The 22701-nt window shown below is 46.9% G+C and overlaps 3 protein-coding genes across 6 annotated transcripts in view; 1 reads left to right on the top strand and 2 right to left on the bottom strand.

Moving 5' to 3' along the window:
• Positions 1-4200: 4200 nt before the first annotated feature.
• SDR39U1 (short chain dehydrogenase/reductase family 39U member 1) lies at positions 4201-10296 on the bottom strand. The gene is given in 7 exon segments (XM_060281806.1): positions 4201-5178; positions 6526-6669; positions 7371-7492; positions 7821-7903; positions 8637-8687; positions 8689-8743; positions 10141-10296. Coding segments are annotated over 7 exon segments (906 nt in total). The 5' UTR covers positions 10176-10296; the 3' UTR covers positions 4201-4762.
• A 1001-nt stretch (positions 10297-11297) lies between these two features.
• Positions 11298-15318, top strand: EMC4 (ER membrane protein complex subunit 4). Its single transcript, XM_035134643.2, has 6 exons — positions 11298-11427; positions 12905-12996; positions 13126-13240; positions 13407-13560; positions 14568-14728; positions 15061-15318. Exons 2-6 carry the CDS (start codon positions 12911-12913, stop codon positions 15094-15096), a joined length of 552 nt encoding a protein of 183 aa, XP_034990534.1. The 5' UTR covers positions 11298-11427; positions 12905-12910; the 3' UTR covers positions 15097-15318.
• A 1493-nt stretch (positions 15319-16811) lies between these two features.
• The window catches only part of SLC12A6 (solute carrier family 12 member 6), a 47644-nt gene continuing 41754 nt past the window's right edge, over positions 16812-22701 (bottom strand). For 3 of the 4 annotated variants that reach the window (XM_035134640.2, XM_060281805.1, XM_035134642.2), the window contains 9 exons: positions 22100-22204; positions 21724-21892; positions 20658-20853; positions 20393-20562; positions 20165-20296; positions 19474-19581; positions 19194-19378; positions 18511-18644; positions 16812-18346 (listed from right to left, as the gene is read on the bottom strand). In XM_035134640.2, the coding sequence (XP_034990531.1) occupies positions 18255-18346; positions 18511-18644; positions 19194-19378; positions 19474-19581; positions 20165-20296; positions 20393-20562; positions 20658-20853; positions 21724-21892; positions 22100-22204 (1291 nt within the window). In that variant the 3' untranslated portion in view covers positions 16812-18254. Of the gene's footprint in view, positions 18347-18510; positions 18645-19193; positions 19394-19473; positions 19582-20164; positions 20297-20392; positions 20563-20657; positions 20854-21723; positions 21893-22099; positions 22205-22701 lie in introns of all 4 variants that reach the window. The other variant, XM_035134639.2, reaches the window with a different exon arrangement.

Genomic DNA, 22701 nt, shown 5'->3' with positions numbered 1-22701 from the left:
GTAACGAAATATTTTCTATAAATAACAAGAAAAATACTTATTTCATTTAAGAATTGCATCCCATAAAGCTAACAATGAAGAAACATCAATAACACACACACACTTAACAATTCCACAGGCTGAAAATATAACAGAGAAGGTGTCTATCTTCTCCATTATTATTATTATTTATTTCTCTATTTATATTTATTAAATCATTTCAAGAGCTAGGGAAATATTTGTGTGTGTCTTGTACATCCAATGCTGACACACGCTATTTATTTATTTAAGAAATGCTATGAAACGCTTAATTTTCAAAGAAATCTCCACGTCACGGACGTGAAACAGAGACATAAATTATCCAATAGAATACGTGTAAAATCAACATCATTTCCAAGCAATTGCACATGACTGAACTGTGTGTCCAGATAGATTTGTTGATATTGATAAACTGGAGGCCACTTCAAATATATAATAAAGTACCTGCCCAAGCTTAAACGGCAGGACAGGGGCTTCCGCACAAGATCGACTTCCCGAGGAGCAACATGACGTGGCAGTTGCAAAAGAACATGTTCAACTGACCAAAGAGCTTCAATGTGCACATAAGGAACACGGTGGTGCCTTAAGGAATCTGGGGCCAAGCTGCTAAGAGATTCGTGTACACTTGGAATTTGGCCCAGGATATGGGGGGGGGGACGGACGGACGCAGGTGGCACTGTGGGTTAAACCACAGAGCCTAGGGCTTGCCGATCAGAAGGTCGGCGGTTCGAATCCCCGCGACGGGGTGAGCTCCTGTTGCTCGGTCCCTGCTCCTGCCAACCTAGCACTTTGAAAGCACATCAAACTGCAAGTAGATAAATAGGTACCACTCTGGTGGGAAGGTAAACGGTGTTTCTGTGTGCTGCTCTGGTTTGCCAGAAGCGGCTTAGTCATGCTGGCCACATGACCTGGAAGCTATACGCCGGCTCCCTTGGCCAATAATGCGAGATGAGCGCGCAACCCCAGAGTCGGTCACGACTGGACCTAATGGTCAGGGGTCCCTTTACCTTTTACCTACGACATTAATGTCTCACATCAAATATAATTGATCTGAAGGAAGAACTTCATGATCTGAAAACAGAGACAATGTATCATGTATGTACTTTGGTAACCCAAAATCTTTAATCGAAACAACAACACAGGGAGTGAAGAATATAGTCCCACACTTTAGAACTCGTTATGTATAGAGACCAATAGGAGCTGTACGCCGGCTCCCTTGGCCAATAATGCGAGATGAGCGCCTGTGTTGATGAGCGCTGCAGCCCCAGAGTCGGTCACGACTGGACCTAATGGTCAGGGGTCCCTTTACCTTTACCTTTATGTGTGTGCGGGTGTGTGCGCACGCACCAGACCCAAAGCCTATCCAGGCGCACCGAGTTGGGCCCAACATTGAGGACCCAAAACCGCCTGGCGATCCTCCCACCATTGCCTGGTGAGCTGGCACTCACTCGCCATGGGGCAGGGTGAGCGGGTGGGGTTCCCCTCAATATTGGGGGAAGGCTGAGCTCCCTGCCTCAAAATATTGAGGGGCCTGAAGCCCCTTGTTCCCCAGACCCATCTAGCCCAGCATCCTGTTCTCACAGTGGTCCTCAGGACCACTGAGTGCAACAGCGAAGTCCCCTTTGAGATCCCAGCAACTGCTGTGTGGCAAAGGCAGAAAAATCTCGGGGTCTGCACTGGCTTCCAATTAGCTTCTGCACCCAATTCAAAGTGCTGGATTTGACCTACAAAGCCTTAAATGGTTCAGGACTGCAATGCCTCGAGGACCGCCCATCTTCAGACTTCGCATTCATCGCCTGAGGCCCTCCTTTGTGTACCTCCTCCTCAAGAGGTCTGGACGGTGGCAACATGAGAACGGGGCCTTCTCTGTAGTGGCTCCCCATCTGTGGAATGCTCTCCCCAGAGAAGTTCGCTTGGGGCCTTCATTATCTATTTTTAGGCGCCAAGGGAAAGCGTTCCTCTTCATCCAGGCCTTGGGCTGATTCATATTCTACAGCCTTTTAAATGTATCTGTGGGAAAGTTGGGGGTGGGGTATTGTTTTGCTGTTTTGTTTTACTTCTTTACTTTTTTATCCTTGATTTATTCTGTGAACCGTCCTGACATCTTACGATGAAGAGCAGCATATAAATCTAATAAATAAATAAATAAAGTAGTTGTTGTGGTTAGTAGCTACTAATAACCTTAGCCTCCGTAAACTTCGCTAATTCTCTTTTAAAGCTGCTGGGTGACCTTGGGCTAGTCACACTTCTTTGAAGTCTCTCAGCCCCACTCACCTCACAGAGTGTTTGTTGTGGGGGAGGAAGTGAAAGGAGAATGTTATCCGCTTTGAGACTCCTTCGGGTAGTGATAAAGCTGGATATCAAATCCAAACTCTTCTTCTTTTAAAGCTATCCAGGTTAGAGCCATCACCACTTTTTTGGAGGGAGCGATTTCCATAGGTTTAATTATGGGCTGGTTGAAGGAGTACTTTCTTTTGCGTGGACAGGCGGAGTCCCCCAAACCCCCAGGCGACCCGCTGAATGGAATAAAGACGCATAACAACGTGCTATGGGATTCAAATTGGCCACAACTTTACTTTTTTGGAGGGAGCGGTTTCCATAGGTTTAATTATGGACTGGTTGAAGAAGTACTTTCTTTTGTCCACCCCAGATATTCCAACATGCGGCTTCCCCAAGTCCTAGTATTATGAGGGAGAATGAAAAGATTCTGTTCCTTTCCCTCACACCAGGTGTAGCTTTTTATCGCCATGCATATAAGCCCCAGGTGCTGGAACCTTCTCTCATAGGTGAGTCGCTCCCACCCCCTTGATAGATTTCTGAACCTTTTCCTGCTATACAATATCCTTCTTTGAGGTAAGGCAATCAGAACCAGTTGCTCCGGATTTAAGAAGAGTTCGGCTGGACCAAATTCACCAACAAGTAACACAGTTCTTACAAAACAACCTTGTGTTTTTCTTAGGCAAGCAACTCCCCCCTGAAACACGTGCGGAAGATGAGAGAGAGAAAAGGATTCATTGGATCCTCGCCGGAATATGCTGCCATATCGGCTGTACTGCAAATGATCTCGAGCTTGTGTGCAACTATCGTGTGCCCTATGACACAGCAAAGGTTGGCAGAAGCAGGAATGCAGGCCGCTGGAACGTTTACCCCATGCCGTGAAAAATAAAGTATTGTTATGATTTCTAGAACCAACTACTATACCATACACTCTAAATTTGCTGCCGGGTTGCTGAATTCAGCTTTCATCCAGGAGTAGCCAATATGGTACCCTCAGGGTATTGCTGGCCAACGTTGAGAATTGTAGTTCAGCATCTCGAGGGTCACCCATTTGCCTCTATTTAATCAGCCTCAGTCAATGAAAGCTTTAGTTGTTTAATCAGTAAAATGAAAAACGTAAGGACTTGCTTGTGTTTTTTTGTGGCTATTCTGGTCCTTGAAATAGGTGATGAAGATCATCTATTATATATATTTTGGAGAATGGTGTGTCTGTCTGTCCTCTATATGTTTGGGCACCTCTTGAGATATTGTCATCATATTTAGCACAAGAGTTTCCAAGATGGAGGTAGCGCTCTTCATCAATGTTTGGACAGCGGCCACCATTTTGAATCCAAATGGAGGACTAAAATGTGAGTTTGGTGTGACTTTACCTGTTTTTTTTTTCTTTTGGCGTTGGTTCAGTCACATCTCAAGATATCTTCACCAATTTTGGCAAGGGGGTTCCCCACATGGGGCAGCAGGCTTTGTTACTGTTTGGACCCTGGACACCATTTTGAATCAAGATGGCAGACAAACATCGCTTTGATGTAACTTTGTCTATTTTTTGTCATAGATTTGGCTCCCTCTTGAGACACCATTGCAAAATGTGGCACAAGGGTTCCTGAGGTGGGGGCGGGGTGGGAAGCTCTACATTGACATCTGGGTGCAGGTGCCATTTTGAATCAAGATGGCAAACTGAAACGTGGCTTGGCAGGACTTTCATCCATTTTTTGACATAGGTTCAGCCACCTCTCAAGATATTCTCACAAAACTGGGCCCAAGGGCTACAGGGGTGGGGCGACCAGTCATCATTCTGAATCAAGATGGCAGACCAGGACGTGACTGTGGATTGGGTCCCAGGCTGGGTCATCAGTTAGGTCACAGCCCAGTGGAAGAACTTCTGCATTGTCTGCAAAAGTTCCCAGGTTCAATACCTGGCCACTCCAGGTAAGGTTAGGAAACACACTATTTCTGAAATCCTGGAGGGGCTGTTTCCAGTCAGTGTAAACAGAACTAGATGGACCAACCGTCTGACTCAACATTGGGCAGAAAGTGTGACAGACTTTCCACCCAAGAACAAACAACAGTGCGAACAAATCCTCTTTCCACAATGCTATTTCAACTATCAGCAGTTTTTATTCTTACAAAAGAAACCAAATTTTATGTTCGTGTGAGTTCACACACACACACACCCCTGAGTAAGTGGCTGTGCCTTCTGTCATTTGAACCCCCTCTTGCCAAAGGAGACAGGCACTTAAAAGACTTTGAACGGCTATTTACACTGCACAAATCTGGGGGGACCCTTAACGACTTAACAAAAGCGTCTGCAACAATAAATATTTAAGAGGCCCACGTGCTTCTTTTTTTCCTGTGTGTGTCCTCAGCAAAAACGAACAGAACTGAAACTTAATAAAGCAGCGAGGTGGGAGGAAACCAGCAGATTTTATCTACCAAGGAATTACTACTACTAGGCACACTTTTTCCTGGGTCAGGTTAAAATATTCTGGAGGGCAGAGGGAAGATCAGGGAACGCAAAGCGGTAGTTGCTCTCCAGAGTCTGTTTGGGTACCACGCGCTGTCCTTCAAGCAGCATGACACTCCGCTTGGGGCCAAAGATGGCTGACACAGCAAAGCCTGGCAGAGGCAAAAAGGCAGGCCGCTGGAGCGTTGACCCCATAGCCCGGGCAAAGTCCCCATTGGTGGTGGTAACGGCGGATGGTGCGACGCCATTCAGGATCCCCCGGACGCCCTCCCGCTCCAGCGCATGGGCCAGGATGCCTGCCAAATCAGCCACATGGATCCAGGGGAAAGGCTGGAGGCCAGAAGCGATGGGGCCTCCTAGGCCGAGGCGAAAGGGCCACAACATCTGGGCAACAGCCCCGCCCTCTCTGCCCAGCACCACACCTGGAGGCAAAGAGAGGGAGAATTATTGCTCAGGGAGTGCAAGCTTACTGGCAAAAAGCAAACGCTTATAGGGAAACCACCAAGGTGAGTTGCACAGGGTTATAGATTGAACAAGCTTATACAGAAGCATCTCTCTTACCCCCCCCCAAATAATATTTATTGATTTTCAAACATTTTAACACAAAAACAAACACAAAAAAGCAAAAATAAAACATAATAATAAAAAAAGAAAAAACATATCAATTCTTACATTAACTTGACATTGTAGACTTCCTCGATCCCCCCCCACACTGGGCCCATTTAATAAATCTAAATTAAGCAATTTTCCTTTATTATCTTAAATCATTCTAACACAATTTTCCCATTGTTTCACAACCAATTCTAATCTACACAAAGGAAAAAAACATCGACAATCCTCAACCTATAATTCATTAATTAATCCAAATCTAAATTTATTTTCCCATCCATCTCTAATTCTTCATTTAGCCTCACAATTTATACCCCAAAGTTTTCCCATAATAACCTTTAACCACCTTCATCTAATTCTACCCCCCCTCCCCCTGGACTCCGGATCTCCCAGATGTATCAACCAGCTCCATAAAACGTTCCAGTTTCGGACCATCTTAATCAATCAGAAAATAACCCATTGTTGCTTCTCACCCTATTCCCACTCTTTCACCACCTATCCACCACTCTCCCTTCTTTGTCCCCTGCTGCCCCCCCCCCCAATTTTCTAACTGTAGCACAGTACCATCCAGCTATGTTTCCACTTTTCAGCCCTATCTCAATCCCCCCCGCCCCCCCAAAAAATTATACAGAAGCATCTCCTGGGCTTGGCTTTACACAGGTGTGGAAGTTAAATCACACTCACGGTGAGCAAAGAGGAAAAGTGGATGGCTGATTCAGCAAGAAGAACAGGATGCTTACCCTTCCCATCTGCCTCGAGTGTATAATCATTCGTGGCACATCCTTAATAGAGTCTGGGAAAGGGGAATGAGCAGATTCCCCACCGTGGTTTTGGTGGGGTTCCCATGCGGTCTCCCATCCAGGCACTGACCAGACCCAGGCCTGCTGAGCTTCAGTGGGATCGCTGCATCTCGTGCCTTCAGACCACAGTTCGGACAGGTGAACGGAGGCACAGGAGCCTGTAAGCATCTGCTACTCTCACCCACATTGTATGAAGGAATATCATCCTCCGAGTCAGACACACAGACGCTGAGGCTACGAGAGCTATGATCTCACCCTCGGCCTCTCGTGTCTCTGGGCTTTCACGCGCCACGTCCAAGCTGAGCCCATATCTCCAAAGATGCCCTTCTCTCCATTGTCGGCCCTTACTCCCCAACTTACCAGATCTCACTACCACCTGGCGTGTGGCGTCACCGGGGATTTTAGCTGCTGCCTCCCAGCGGGTCACCAGGCGAGAAAAGAAATCAAAGTCTCCACCAGGACTCTCTTCTGTGTATTCAGTGGTGTGGCTGGGTCTGTAGTACCCTGGGGTTGGGACACGCATTTTACCAATAGTTTGACTTATCTCATACCCGGATTTTACCTAACCAGCCAACCCTGAATAATTATGTCACAAGAAACCTGTATAAAGGCTTCCTAAATTCCCAAACTGCTTTTAACTTTGTAAATGACAATCCTGAAGGGCCCTTTTGTTTCCTTTCCCAGTTTCAAGTCTTTGTCTTAGGCTTCTATCTCTCTGACACATCCTTCACTTAAGCCCTTCTAAAAATCACTTTAAATCCTTGGTAAGCCCACTCTGCCTTTAGCCAGCTCTGGATTTCCTGCCCTCGTGAGACCTCCCAGCTTCCCTGTGTATGTGTTCCCCCCACTGCCAACAGCACACCACCCCTCCTTGTCCCCAGGAGTTATTCTTCACCCCCTTATATAACCTATATTCTCAGTCGGTCATTCTACTGTTGACACATTCACCCGAGCACACAAAATGTTTGTGGGCATTCCATAGCATCCCTAACAATAAAACAGGCTGCAGCCGGCATCCGCCCTCAGACTCCTAGGTGTTGGCATACCATTTTCTTTTCATATTTGTAAAATTGCTTGTGGAGTCATAGGACACTGCATGTTCACAAGCTCCCAAGATTGAGGGGGTGCACTCTACCCCCACAGTTATTTCGCTACCAGCAGCCACCAAGCGAAGCTACAGTTTTAGCTAGCATGGAGGTAAGTACCTACGCCGGTGACAAGGATCCAGGCAGAAGGTGGGCGCTCAGCTCCTGCAATGGCTTTCGCCAAAGTATTTGTGGTCTCTATCCGACTGGCAACCACTTCCTGGCGGAAGGACTCATTCCACCTGCAGCATTGGAAGAAACTATCCTTGTATCTCTATACATAATGGCTTTTACACAAGTCTCAGAGCAGCGTGCTAAGTTTTTGTTCCACCTGCGGCCCACGGTCTGGACCACCCTGAGTGGGAGCAATCCCTTCCACCCTCCACCAATCAGGTGGAATTGATTCTGTCCTCTAGACTTCCGACAACTGCCCCTTGGGCCTGTCCTATCAACCGCTTGTTCCTTCCCCTCAGCTCAGCTTTGATACTACAGCTAGGAGTCCAGATATCAGGGTCAGCTGCAAAGTCGTATTAATCACCCTGAGTGATCTCATCCAGGGACCTACCGTACCTCCGGAGGGGGTTAAGGACATTTTCTCCAGCTAGGTTGACCACACCTTCACAAGGAGGGAGCCCCAAGCGGGAAACTTCATCCTAGGAGGAGGAGAGGAATGTGCAGCATTAGTCACTTTAGCTACAAACACCTCCCCTGCCACTCAAATTTGCCCATCCCACTCTTGATTGGTTCTTTCTACCGATATGCAACTCAGCATCCAGCGATAGGAGTAAATCTGTCTTTTCGGCTTAGTTCTACTGACCCCGATACTTTACAGCTACCTAGCATATGTGTGTCTGGGATAGGATGTGGCCTTGGGAGAACCCCAAGGGCCTAGCAGAGAGCCTCGGAGGGCCACATTTGGGCTTCTGGCCTGAGGTTAAGAGAACAGTGAATGGCTAATTGTGGCTCCCCTCCTACTGCCTCTCTGAAGCCTGTTCTGTTGGGCACTTGTAATTTGGCAGTGTAATTTGTGCATTTTAGTCACGTCCAGTGTGCTAGCATGTGGCCCTTGGAGGAGTTGGAAGGTGGTGGTGTGGCCCTCGGGGCTGAAAAGGGTTAGCCACCCCCAGGTTAAAAGCACAGCAGCAGAGCCAGGGAATTGTAGAAATTCTGCACATGCTTAAAATAAGCCCTCATCACATACCCAGGTATGTGACAGAGGATGAGATGTTTGGACAGTGTTCTCAAAGCTACTAACATGAGTTTGACCGAACTGTGGGAGGCAGTGGAAGATAGGAGTGCCTGGTGTGCTCTGGTCCATGGGGTTATGAAGAGTCAGACACGACTAAACAACTAAACAACAACAACAACAACAACAACAACACATACCCAGGTAATCCGTCCTTTTCCGGGATGGCGGGAAATCAGGGTGACATCATGCCCTCGGCTCCTCAGCAATTGGGTTAAGGCTCTGCCAACAAATCCAGTCCCACCACCTAATTTCAATATGAAAAATGTAATTGCATTTTTTTAATAAATGATTTTATTTTTGTTAGTAATTGCTATATACAGAGAGATAATGGGATAGTTCACCAAGCAATGAGAGGAAAAGTAGTGGGTGACACAAAAAAATTACCCCTTCCCAAATAACCAAGAGGCTTTACCTTTCAAACTGAGTAAGGCTGCAACCCTAACCCCGTTTACCAAAAAGTAAGTCCCACTGAACTTAATAGGACCTACTGCAGTGCAGATGTGCTTAGGAGTTAAAACAAACAAACAAACAAACAAATCCTGTGGCCAAGTCCTATGTACGTACTGAGAACCTCCCACCCTAAAAATTAACTTTTGATAATACTGTAATAATAATAATAATAATTATACCCCAACCATCTGGCTGGGTTTCTCCCAGCCCCTTTAGGCGGCTTACAGCTTGTGAAATTGTGTGCCTCTGATCAAGCATAAAGGGAATGTTCTACCCCAACTTTATAAGTACAGTATGCATAAGATTACAGACGAATGCATTAGTTGTGTAAATGACGCTTAATATCACCGAGACCCTGAAGCAAATCAATAGCCAGGTGGGCAATGGAGATATTTTACTGCAGCATCATAGAGTTGGAAGGGACCCAACGGTCATCTAGTCCAACATGTCTGCACATACCCCATGCAATGTGTCTGTTTCAGACTGACCAGTACCAAAAAAACCTTCTTCTATAGCCTAGCTTTGGCCTTTGACTACAGTGGAACCTCGGGTTGCAGACGTAATCCGTGACGGAGGCACATCTGCAACCCACAGCGTTCACATCTTGAAGCACCGCGTCTGCGCATGCGCAAAGTGAATTTTAACGCTTCTGCGCATGCGTGAGCGGAGAAAACCGGAAGTGACCCATTCCGGTACTTCCGGGTTTCGCGTGGTCCGCAACCCAAAAATGTAACCTGAAGCGTTCATAACATGAGTTATGACTGTAATTGTGAGCTTTTAGAAATGGGTAAGATGTTTCCTTTTCCTCTTGGTTTTAATGTATCTATTGTACGGGGTGGTGTGTGGGGTGTCATCTGCTTCTTTGCTGCATTGTAAATCCCTTTGGGCGACTAACAAATTTAATACATAAATAATAAGTTAAGAAGAAAGGGAATCGTGTCCCTTTAAGACCTGTACAGAGAAGAACATTGCTGTTTCTTCAGAAGCTGGGTGGAAAAGCTGGTAGCCTCTAAAACAAGCATTGCAGGTGGAATACCCTATTGTTCCTCACTTGCAGGGTAAAGATGCTTGCTCTTTATTTAGGAGACACGACTATGGTGAAATCGTCAAGAGCTCTGAGCATGGGGCTGTGGGTTCAGATCTCCACTCAGCCAGGGTGTCCATGGGCCAGAAGTTGTCTTTTAGACTAACCTATTTTGCAAAGTTGCTGTGAGGAAGAGGACCATGTCCACCACCTTGAGCTCTCTGGAAGAAGTAAAACGATAAATTAAACAGCCAGATCATAGAACTGTAGAATTGGAAGGGCCATTTAGTCCATGGATAGGCAAACTAAGGCCCAGGGGCTGGATCTGGCCCAATCGCCTTCTAAATCCGGCCCGCAGACGGTCTGGGTATCAGCGTGTTTTTACATGAGTACAATGTTTCCTTTGATTTAAAATGCATCTCCGGGTTATTTGTGGGGCATAGAAATTCATTCTTTATTTCCCCCCAAAAATATAGTCTGGCCTCCCACAAAGTCTGAGGGACAGTGGACCCCTGCTGAAAATGTTTGCTGACCCCTGATTTAGTCCAACCGCCTGCAATGCAGGAATCTCAGCTAAAGCATCCATGACAGATGGCCACCCAACTTCTGCAAAAATCAACCAGGAAGGAGAGCCAGCAACCTCCTGAGATAATGGACATGAAACCCACAGATTCTGCTCAGGGGTCTGCTCGCCTGGAGGAAGGGCATGCTCTCCACTGGGTCTCCTTTGGTGGTGATCATCCCCCGGGACTCTGGTTGCCTGCAACTCAAAGCTGGCTGAAAATCACAACTTCCAAACAGCAACCCAACTCCGGGCTTCCTTTGCAACAAAAGCTAGTCAAACCTCTTTTGCATAATAATAATACTACTACTACTAATAATAATAATACAGCAACAGTAACAAGGTCTTCTGGACCACCCCCACCCACGCCCCTTTCTAACTCACCCACTAAGACTCTCATAGCTGAAAAAGCAGGCAGCGCGCACGCGCGGCGGGGAAGGACGCTGAACAAGCCCACGGATCAATCAAGACCATAGAGATGGAGGGGAGGCAAGCGGGTAGACAAACGCGCAGCCCGGACTTCCGGCAGAGACTCGCTTCCGAAAGGCAGCCAAATGGTTCCGCTCTGCTCTTCGGCACCTCTATGGTGGCATCCGCGGAACGCGAGGGAAGCGGGTTAATGTAGACCCGGAAGAGTGAAGAAGGGCTGTGTGGTGGCTTTAGTGTCTGACGACCTTTTCCTTTTCTCTATATCCGGGGGGGAGGGCGACGAAGCAAATTATTTTTTACTATTGGAGAATCGTTTTCTCTCCTAAAGGGCGAGAAAATTGGGAAGAGGGGTTGCCATGGTTTCCACGCTTGTGACATCACCGGAAACAGGAACAGGAAGCGGCCAGGGCAATAGAGGCAGCGGGGCGAGAGTGTTTCCGAAGAGGCAGCGAGGACGTCAAAGGTAGGATCCTGTTCAGGGACTGTTCCGAGGGCCCAGCAGGTTTTGTTGCAGGGAAGGACGTTTCTGATTTGGAGGGGGTGGTATCTTTGTTCGTCCCCACTGGCTCCTTCGCCTGAAGCTGCAGTTCCCCTCTTAGTGACAACAGCAACGAGTCCAGATATTATCTCGTTCCTTTATCTTTTTCTCCCCCTAATAATAATAATAATAATTCTGGAGGGATGGGACAATGCGTATTATTACTTTAATTCTCTCTCACCTCAGTCCAAACCTAAATGTGCTGCATGTAATGCCGATTATATGCTGAAAGTGAGCTGCTCTTCGTGCTTGGAGCATCCTGCCTTTAGGCCTGACACCAGGCCTCCAAGCAGGCTTGACAGTGAGCAAAAACTGATACGTGATCAACCCAGCAAGAATGTTATTTGGAATAGCAGTGATGGTGGATTAGGAAAGCTTGATGGTGGAAAGTGTCCTCTCCCCAAGCTTTCGATGGGGTTTGTGGGTCAATGGAAGAGAAGGAGAAAGGAATACAGTCATGGGATGCATGAGTTGGATTTAAAGGAGGGCCAGGCTGGCCTAAGATGTTTTGCTGCAATCAGTAAAATAATAATAATAATAAACAATAAATCTGTAAGCAGACCCTGGGTGACACATCCCCAGTAATCATTGCATATAATAGTACAGCAGGTATCAACAGCAATGGGCTGTCACAACACTCACAATAATCACAATAAGCTATTTCTGCCTAATGGTACTGACAACCCTGAGAAAGGAATAGGATCAGACTTTCATAACTGTTTGGGAAGCTGAGAATGGGGGTGTTTCGAAGGTGTCAGGGAGGCCCCACGACAGCTCGGACTGTAGTCTGGGAGAGCAGACTGAATGTTTTATCAGGTCAGTAGGTGGGAGACTGGGGGCATTTATCGGTTTAAAGGATGGATTTGGTAAGATTCCTATATGGATTGTGAGGGACAAGTGATTTGAGGATGCAGAGAAATAGGTGAACGAGAAGCAGGGAAGTTTGAAGGTGGATTTGTTAGATGGTCAGAAATACTATTGCACAAGTGAAATGGATAGTTTTATCAGAGTGTGCAAGGTGTGTGGAATTGGGACAGAGAAGAGCGGCTTAGGCTGCTGTTGACATTTCATCCTGCATTCTATATGATGCACTTCACGTTGTTTTGGAGATAAGGAATTGAAGCTGAGACCTTGCAATTCATCCTAAACCACTTCGGGAATCTTCAGCCGACATGACATACAAACCCAGGGTCCTCTTGGGTTCCATTTCAGTGTTAGCCCCTAACTTGAGAAATGATTGGTTTATCAGAGCTGGAGATGGGAAGAGGCAAGGTGCACTGGAGAAGCTTGTGATTTCCTGGGAGTCACTGGAAGTTATGTGGAAGGGTCAAGCTGCTTAGGTCTTCAACCTCTGGTTGAGGTTCTCTTTTAGTGTCTGTCTATGCCTTCTTTTCTCCCTTAGGCAGCGATGAGCACCCCTGGGGGGCTAGTTACCAACCGCGGACGGCGTTTCAAATGGGCCATTGAGTTGAGTGGTCCAGGCAGTGGGAGCAGGTATGTACTGAACTGGAGGTCTATATATCATCTCCCAGTGTAAGCAGGTAGCTTGATTCCAGGGGTAGCTCTGTCTCTGGCAGGTATATGAATTTAGCTCAGATGTCACCCATCCCTTTCTCTTGCCAGAGGCCGGAGTGACCGGAGCGGTGGCCAGGGAGACACCCTCTATCCCATCGGCTACTCAGACAAGCAGGTGCCAGACACAAGTGTCCAGGAAACGGATCGCATCCTAGTAGAAAAGGTAGTGCAGTAAAAGAAGGGGGGGCTGGCCACTGGATCTCTTGGTATTCTGTGCTGAGCAGAACACTGGAACCAGATACCCTCTTCATGTGAGTTTTGAAGAAGGCAAGGTGAACGTGAATAGTTTGCTCCTTGATTCTACTTTCTTTTCTCTTCCACCTTTTCAGCGCTGCTGGGATATCGCTCTGGGCCCCCTGAAGCAAATCCCTATGAACTTATTTATCATGTACATGGCAGGCAATACAATCTCCATCTTCCCCACTATGATGGTCTGTATGATGGCCTGGAGGCCCATCCAAGCACTCATGTCCATCTCTGCCAGTAAGTGTATTTTCATCAACTGTATTTTTATCCCAAGCTTCCTTCATTTCTTGCCTCATGAGATTTGTCTGTGATCCCAGTTGAAGAGACACTGCATTCTGGGAATTTGAGGCAAATGCAGAATAGTCCTGTACACACCAACAGAAGGGATGGTAAAACTGCTCCCAGTTTGGATTGCATCAGTGTATATGAGGAATTGAAGGATTCCTCCATTGAGCGAGGGTTCTTGCACGTGCATAGCTAGACGTAAGGGGCAAGGTATGGTGGTTTGGTGCAAGCAATGGTTATTCCCATTATTTCATACAATCCCCAAATGGCCATCCAGGAACAGTTGTGTGAATGAGGTATGTGTGCGTGAATTTATCCACTAGAGATGCACAGGGTTGCTGCAAGGATAAATGTGGTGGGAATTTATATACAGTATATGCCCCTGTGAACCTCTAGAGGATAACAAGTAATTAGGAGAAAATAATACAAAAATGTACAAATGTACATTTGTAGTGGTGGTTTGGACATACCAGGTAAAAGTTGCAGATCTCAGGGGTTCTTGCAAATCTGTTATTGAAGTTAAGTAATCATCTAGTGGCAATAGAAGTGGAGAATGCTATGCACTGTGTAGTCTGTTTTAAAATGCTATACATAGGCCTGGAGAATTCATAGACTGCCAGTTTCATCTGAAGTGTGGGTGTTCAGAAGAGGATTCTTCAGTATAAATACCTAATGCTTGACGAACTTTCTGCTCACTAACTTTCCTCAGCAGTAGGAAATGCTTAACTGGGTTCATCCATTGTTGTGCGACTGAATGGTTAAACTCTCTAGGGCAGAAATTCGTGGCTGGTGATCTTTTCTGTCTCTGTGTGGATAGTTTCCTAACATGCTAACAGAGGTTAACTCTGTTGTAGTTAGTACCTTGACTGAATATTCAGAAGTGAAAATAGGCCAGCAAGCTGGCCCTGTGCTGCGTGTTTGTGGTCTGCCTCTGACTTAATTTTCTGCTGTCCCCACAGCCTTCAAATTACTTGAGAGTTCAAGCCAGAAGTTCTTGCAGGGCCTGGTGTACCTAATTGGCAACTTTTTAGGGTTGGCCTTGGCGGTTTACAAATGCCAATCAATGGGACTGCTGCCAACTCATGCCTCCGATTGGCTAGCTTTTATTGAGCCACCTGAGGTGAGTATGGAGGGTCTGACATTTTGAATACATGTTTGTGAATGGAGGTGATCTTCTCCTTCCCCACTCAGATGACATGTTCTAACTGTCCATGGTTACCCTAAAAGGCTGAGGGATGGGGATGTTTTGTACCAGTGTCCATGGAACAGCACTTCAGTCCCTTCTGGATTCTCATTGCTACAAAATCTCAGTGCTTAAAAACTAAAGCAGTGATGGTAGGATGTTTAACATTGTCTTACTTTGTCCCAGTGCTTGGGGGCCTTTAAGGACAGTGGAGCTATGATGATGCTTGCTCAGGTTTATTGACAACACTTTCTTCTTTTTATGGCCAGCGCATGGAATTCACGGGTGGGGGTCTAGTGTTATGACCCAACCCAGTTCCAGAAACCAATTGCTGCTTTAGATGCCTGGATCGCTACTGTAGAATACTCGTCACCCATCGCTCCTAATAAGACTGGCAGATGAAGATGCAGACAGAATGTGAAAGACTGATGTTCTCTGCCGAGGGAGGAGCAGGAGGCTTATCCTGACATGCTCTTTTCACCTTCCCCGCTGTGGTGAAAGCAGAATAAAAGTGTTATGCACATGTGTTTTAATGTTTACACAGCTTTCTTGAAAATGGGTTCAGGATGCTCTACATGCTGATAAATTCAGCATTCATTTTCATGTTACATAATGTGTACATGTATTGATCATACTTTGTGACGGCACACATTCAGGTCCTTACACTCTCCACTTAGAAAAAGAGCAGGTGCCAGGTGAACTCTAGTGCTGGAGAGCCTAGTACAGAGCTAGATGACCTGGTATAAGGAAGGCTGCTTCCTCTGTTCCACATACCGTATTTACATGAATGTAATGCGCACCTTTTTTTGCCAAATTATGCCATGAAAATGAGGGTGCGCATTAGATTCGATGGCACATTACATTCAAGTAAATATGGTACTCCTGGCTCTTAAGATTCCAAAATAGTCTGGAAAAGGGCTTGAGGCACCTGGGGTGAGAGGTGAAGCTTAAGTGCCTTGAAAATATCCACAATAAGGCACTATTGTTTCATACACAGCACACCTTCAAATATTAGTATGTAGAAAAACCATGCTTTTGAGCACCCCACCTCTGCCTGCCAATTGTGCATAGTTCAAGCTTCTGGAGAAAGCTATGCATGTAGAGGCCTGTGCAGAAACCTGACAGCAATATTGGGAGGGTCTCTGTGTTGCCAGAGGCATGGCCATGCATCTCCTTTGTCTAGAACAGGCAGTCTCCCCACCTCCAATGACATGAGAACTCTGGACACAACACCTGTCTTCAGGATTAAGCTTCGACTTACTGCTCAACATCCAATCTCCAAGCACCAGCCTAATACCTCAGCTGATGCCTCATCCTGATGGAAGAGAGAGAGCTGTATGCTACCTTGTCCCATCAGAGAAAAAGATGCGAGTATAAATAAATATGTAACTATTTGTAATAAAAGAGAGCTAGGTTTCATCTGCATATTGAATATACTTCGTTCCAGCTCTCCTGATAATGACCAACATCATATAGATCAGGCATCCCCAAACTGCGGCCCTCCAGATGTTTTGGCCTACAACTCCCATGATCCCTAGCTAACAGGACCAGTGGTCAGGGAAGATGGGAATTGTAGTCCAAAACATCTGGAGGGCCGAAGTTTGGGGATACCTGATATAGATGTTTAAAAGTATGCAGGTGAAGATGGAACCCTGTGAGATACCATATGACACCTCCCATGGTGCTAAACAGTACTCTCCCCTAACTACTGTATTTTTCTGTGTATAAGACGACCCCTATTTTTGGGACCCCAAATTAAGGAAATGAGGGGAGATTGCCCAGAGTTGTTGAGCTTTTTTGGGGTGGGGATGCTACTGCAATCGGACACCTCGCCTTTATCCTGGCAAATGTCATCAACCAGGGCAGCCGATGCAGTCTCAGTGCCATAGCCAGACTGGAATGGACCCAAGTATAGGTCTATATACCAGAAGCTAATCAGTTAACAGATTCACAAAAATAGCGAGTATAGACTGAATGAATGTGACATAATGAATCATCACAACTTCAAAAAAAGACAGAATTATATATAAAAAGTTTATTCTTTACATAATTCAGAGAGCAAAAAATCACGCCCCAAAACTTGATGCTGTATGTAAACAAGGTCATCCCCCCCAATAAATTAAAAGACCTCCCCCAAAATAAGAGGTGAGGAACTTACGTGAACTTCCCTTTTAAAAGAAAAGTGGAGGAGAGGCCGGAGCTGAATCTGCTTTAAGGCTACCCCCAAGAGGAGTGGTCCCTGCATACTATACTTGAGCAAAGTGGTGGGAGGAGGAGGAGGAGGAGAATTAGACATCCGTCATTGAAATTGGGTTGGACAAAACAGCACAGCACCTCTTCCAGTGTTTGCTTCTGTAAGGGTAGGAAGGACTTATTTCCCAACACTCACAAAAAACAGCAAGTTGTGGGTCCTCAGCATAGACACAGATAGGGTCACAATAGCCTTTTCTGGCCCAAGCTTGAGGGAAGAGAAGGGGAGCCACTTGGGAGCAGGGAGGGCATGTTACAAAGGTCAGAAGATATTGCTGCTCTGCTTCGAAAGGAGAGGCTGCTGTCTCCTTTTCCTCTCAACCTGTAACAGCAACCGGACGCTACGGAGAAGGACCTGGCAAATTGGTCTAGCTTCCTTGCCCAGATAGGAGTGTGAGGATCACAGGGAAAAGAAAGTAGAACAATTATGTATGTCCCTCCATCAATATGCAACCTGCACCCTGGCTTAAGAGTCAACTCTTCCCCCCCCCCCAACCCAGCCAACAATTAATTTGAGTTTTCGAATCCCTCAAGAGATTAGGGTATGAGATAAGTACTAAGTACTATAAGAGTCAGTTCCATCTTCCTAAATGTTGCCCTTCCCCTTGATTTCAAGGGAAAGAAAGCAGAAAGACTTTGGCACTGACGAGAAGAAAGTGGCACAATGGAGGCTAGATCTCCCTCTAGCTCCTCCAAGCAGCAATCATTTCTCCTCTTCTTGATTCAACAATGAAATGTAACAGTCTCTGCAGCTGCTCCAAACCCTCAATGTTCCAGTAGGAGGACCCTGTTGCTCCATTTTTGTCATGCCCACCAGAGGGCAGAACCAGTAGTTAACTCTTAAGGTGGAAGCAACCTACATTTTTGCTCTGTTTGACCCCTCCAAAGTAAGTCTTGCCTCACTAGTCCTACACTTTCTGAAGGGAAGATCCAGCCATCTCCCAGCCCAATCCAGTCTAATCTCCTTTCATGACAAGCTTATGCAGTTTCCGGCATGTACCTTTTCGGAAGGCATGGGGAAATGTCAACTCTAGTCTCCAAATGGGGAAATCGCCCTATTTGAAGAACCCCAAACTGCCACAGGGAAAAGAAAGCATAGGAGGTGTGACACTGATAGCTGCTCTCCTCGGGAGATCAAGTTGCAGGTGGTGACAGGCAGGAAGCAGATGTCAATTTGACAGAACAGAGTCAGGAGGAAGCCCTCCTAGCTCCCCTAGGAGTAGATAGTGATGACCTCGCTGCCACCACCCCGGACAAGCAGCACACGCTCCAGCCCCTCTGTTAGGACCTCCAGGAATTCCATATCTGCAGTTAGAAGACAGTCAAGGAAATCTCTCTCTCTCTCTCTCTCTCTCTCTCTCTCTCTCTCTCTCTCTCTCTCTCTCTCATACACACATACCCCAGTCCTGCTGCCACCTCCAATCCTTCTTGCATCCCAGCATAAGACAGGACCCTGCAGAAAAGGATACAGTTCTCGTCACCATCAGGATTACGTGGTGGGCCTGGCATGTTGAGCAGTACCAGCTTGGCATCGTGGGACTTGTTGACTATGACCTCATTGAGCTTCACAGCTGTGTGCATACGTCTCACGTTGGACTGGTCCCTGGGTCATAGGAAGGAAGAGACAAATTGTCACCAAGACCAGGCATGCCTATGGATGTACACTTGCAGGAAGTTTTGGCTTCTGGAAAACTGGAGAAAGCACTAAGACACACATGGATTGGAGGAGGGAATGGATACAATATGGCAGCTGCAACAATCTGTAAGATGTAAACACGTCTGGACCACACTGTAGATGGGAAACAGAAACAGAATGGCCTTATGCTGCCAAAATGGAAGCAGTGGAAATAATGTAACATTTGATGGTATGGTTATTGAAGCAGCTGGAGCTGTGAAGAAGTAGCAAGGACATTTGTCTCTTGACTCCTAACCCTAAAGAAAAGTGTAAAAGGTGGTATTGCCAAAGAAAAGCAGAAGTGTGACCCCAAAGCATGCTAGGATTGAAGGGGAAAAAAAAGATTTGCTACTATCCAAGAGGATTCTGGAAGCCATAAAATGCAGGACAGAACTTCAGGAAAGTGTTAAATGAACAGAACAAGAGTTAAGTGAACAGAAATGGGCTGAAGTCTCCTGGGACTTGGCAGATTCTTACGGCCGCATGTTGAGCAGATCCTGGAAGTTCTCCAAGGTCTTGGGTTTGTGTCCTCGGGATGCCATGTACTTGTCCTTGGTCCACGTCATGTGCACCTTTTCCTGGTAAGTCTCAGTCTCTTCGTCATCATCTGAGCCAATGCTGGTCAGCCGCAGCATCGAGTTTCTGTCCTTCACCAGCTGCGCCTGTGTGGGGAGGACCTAAGAAGATCAGTGAAGAAGCAACTAGGAAGTGCTAATCTTTCAGCCCTTCCCTTCCCACTTGTCCCAGCCCAATTCACCTCTCGGTCCCGCTCAGTCTTTGAGAGACGCATTTGCCGCAGCATCTGGCAGCGCTGCTCCATCATAAGCGTGCGCTCATAGGTGTAGGCAGAAATGTCGCTGTCATGCTGTTGGGAGACAAGAAACTAAAGTCATGCACAGAGTGGGGCCACAGACCATCTGTCCTGTGGCCATCTCTGGTACATCCAGAGCGCACAAAAATACCCAGATTTCTTCCTAGTGCAAGGAAATGGCAGAACTGGATGCATGCATTAGTCTGTGTGCCTTTCTCTAGGAATCTGCATAGTTGTAGATATGCTCTGAGCAACAGAATATTGTGGCTTACAAAGCAAGAACTAGTAGCTTCTTTGAAAGGCAGAGAACAATTTAAACAAAGATCTGAGTAGCTACGCCCTGTGGCTATGGAGGGGAGGGGAGGGGTGAGATGACAGGAAGACAACTCACAATTTGCCTGAAGTTACAGGTGAACACTGAAAAAAACGGGCCATCAGGGTATGATTTCTAGTAGGCAGGAGAAAGCTTCTTGTACCCACCATATGTCCATGCCCTTGCCTCATTTCTCTATTAACCAATCAATCCTCCAAGTCCTGCCCTTGACTGTGTGACGCCTAACTTGCTGACCACAGAAAAACAAAAAACAACTAATGCCCCCAACCCCTCCTGGTTTCTTCTGCCTGTTTTGTCTCTCACCATTTCCACCACTTCTACCTCTGCCTCAATGCGGAGGTGATAGAGAAAGGTTGCTAGATCCTTCTTCATCTGGATGCTGTTATCCTCCAGCTGGGCTACAGTGAAGATGCGGATTTTGCATTTACGCCACACCTTTAAAGTAGGAAAAGAGAGTTAGCAGCCCCATCTACCGGTTTACCTTCCCCTCCAATTCATCTCCCCCAGTGATACCCCCCCCCCCGCCAGCACCTTGTGTTGCTTGAGGAGGAAAGGGAGTAACATCAGCATCCCACCATCATGAACAATCCACCAAACGTCAATGCTCCCCTCGGGGAAAGGCTCTGCATTGCTAGGGAAGAAGGACACGTTCTTTGCCACAAGCAAGGCAAGGTGAGCAGCTGTAGTCACTCGGACAGTGCCTGCAGGGTAGAAAGAAAGTCATGCAATATGGATCCCTTGACCGAGGAAGCCCTCCCTCTCACCTCACCTTACCTCCCTATGGGAGAGGCCTTACCAATGAAGGTTTTCCAAGCACGGGCATCCTCACTCTGACGCCAGGCGTTGGGCCAGCCCATGACAACCGTGTTGTGCTTCATGCCACCCAGCCCACAGGACTGAATGAGGTGGGAGATACCCTCTCGCACTTTGGCAGCCACCACGATTTGGCAGAAGCCTTTCACCCGCTCTGCCTCCATCAGGTGCTTGATGGTCTGAAACAAGAAACATTAGAATCATAGAATCATAGAGTTGGAAGAGACCACAAGGGCCATCCAGTCCAACCCCCTGCCAAGCAGGAAACACCATCAAAGCATTCTTGACATATGGCTGTCCTCCTCAAGCAACACATTAAGACTGCTAGAGGGCACTAGCATGGAGAGCACTCTGGGAATGCTTTGCCACAGTGAAATCCTGTGTGCTGAACTCCAACTCTCTTAAGTTGGTTAAGTATTTAAAAGTTTATCCTTCAGGGTTGAAGGCATTATGGAGATGGGACATTACTGAGTAAATGGTCTCTAAAATCAATATACTGGAGGTTTCTGCAGCAGGAACTAATACGGCTATGGGGTTCAATCCTAGGTACAGTGGTACCTCGGGTTAAGAACTTAATTCGTTCTGGAGGTCTGTTCTTAACCTGAAACTGTTCTTAACCTGCTATTTGGGGCCTCCTGCCGCTGCTGCGTGATTTCTGTTCTCATCCTGAAGCAAAGTTCTTAACCCGAGGTACTATTTCTGGGCTAGCAGAGTCTGTAACCTGAAGCGTCTGTAACCCAAGGTACCACTGTAAAGCAGGGAGAGATCCCTGTCTAAAACTCTGGAGAGCCACTGCTAGTCAGTGTGAATGATACTGAGCTAGAGGCAACAATGGTCTGACTAGCATAAGTCAGCTTCCTACATTTCTTGCATCTGCTGAATATTGGAAAGGAATAATCCCATTTCATTATGCCTGAATGACCACAGCTGTCCTCTTCATTTAGGATCAGGAAGTAGGGCTTCTAAGTCTGATGGCCTGACTGCCAGATCAACCCCAGTGCCTACGCCTATTTGACCTATGAAATCCAGTGAGCAGCAGTGGGCTTCACCTGTTCGGCAGCCAGTGCATCACTGTAACACTCCAGGAAGTTGCCCACCATGACAGAGCCTACGATGGTGAGGCCCTTTCCAGCTTTCAGCTGAGAGGCAAAGGTGAGCAGGCGCGGATGCTTCACGTGCTGATCCTCGTCCAGTTTCAGCAGCACCAGCAGTTGTGGCCTAAGAAAGAAAAAAAAAGTCCAAAATGCACACACAAGGAGCAAAGTAGCAGGTGGGTTCAGGCTGCCACACAGAAGAGCATATTTGTGTGCGCATTTGGAGCACTCAACAGCACATGTACACAAATACATGTATGCATGCACAAGGTCTCTGCATGTGGCACACCCAGCCCATGGCAAAACGAAGAAGCATCAAGTCTCTTCCTACCTCCAGTTCTTGGTGTGGGGTGGCCCCGCCTCAAGACGCAGCAGGGCGAAGCGGGCTGCGCTGAGGGACAGGCCACGGATGCCATCGCCCCACTCCTTCTCGGCCCTGGGGGATGCAGAAAATGTTCAGCCAAATGGGCTCAAGGAGAGCCAAGTCACTTAGTGCCCCTCCTTTCCAGAAGTATTGGTGGAGGGGGAAATGTGGCCAAAGCAATCATTCAGGAGGACAAGGCTGCATCACATAAGAGGTCTGGCATCGTGACTTCCACCCTCAACATTCAAAGAAAGGGATCATGATTCCAAGCCTTCATGCCCTCTGACCTGCATTTCTCACAAAAAGAAAACAAAAATCCTGCAACTGAAGGTAAGAGGCCCCAAAATATCTGGCTGCAACCGTATATTTCCAGAGCCTGAGCCTCAGAAACCCACAACCGATCCTTCACCCTCACAATCTCGGCAAAGAGTTCCAAAAAGGAAATGATCCTGCTCTCACCCAACTGGAGACTGGGTGAGTGAGTGTGGTTGCAAGGAATTCCCCCTGCTGTTCCCCAGCTGTGGAGTAAGAGGCTGCATAAAGAGGGCTAGAATCCTAGAGCTCTGGAA

Source organism: Zootoca vivipara, chromosome 13, assembly GCF_963506605.1.
Source record: "Zootoca vivipara chromosome 13, rZooViv1.1, whole genome shotgun sequence".
NCBI classification, from domain to species: Eukaryota; Metazoa; Chordata; class Lepidosauria; order Squamata; family Lacertidae; genus Zootoca; species Zootoca vivipara.
The sequence above is the reverse complement of the archived record's forward strand: the minus strand, read 5'-3'. Positions and strand labels throughout refer to the sequence as shown.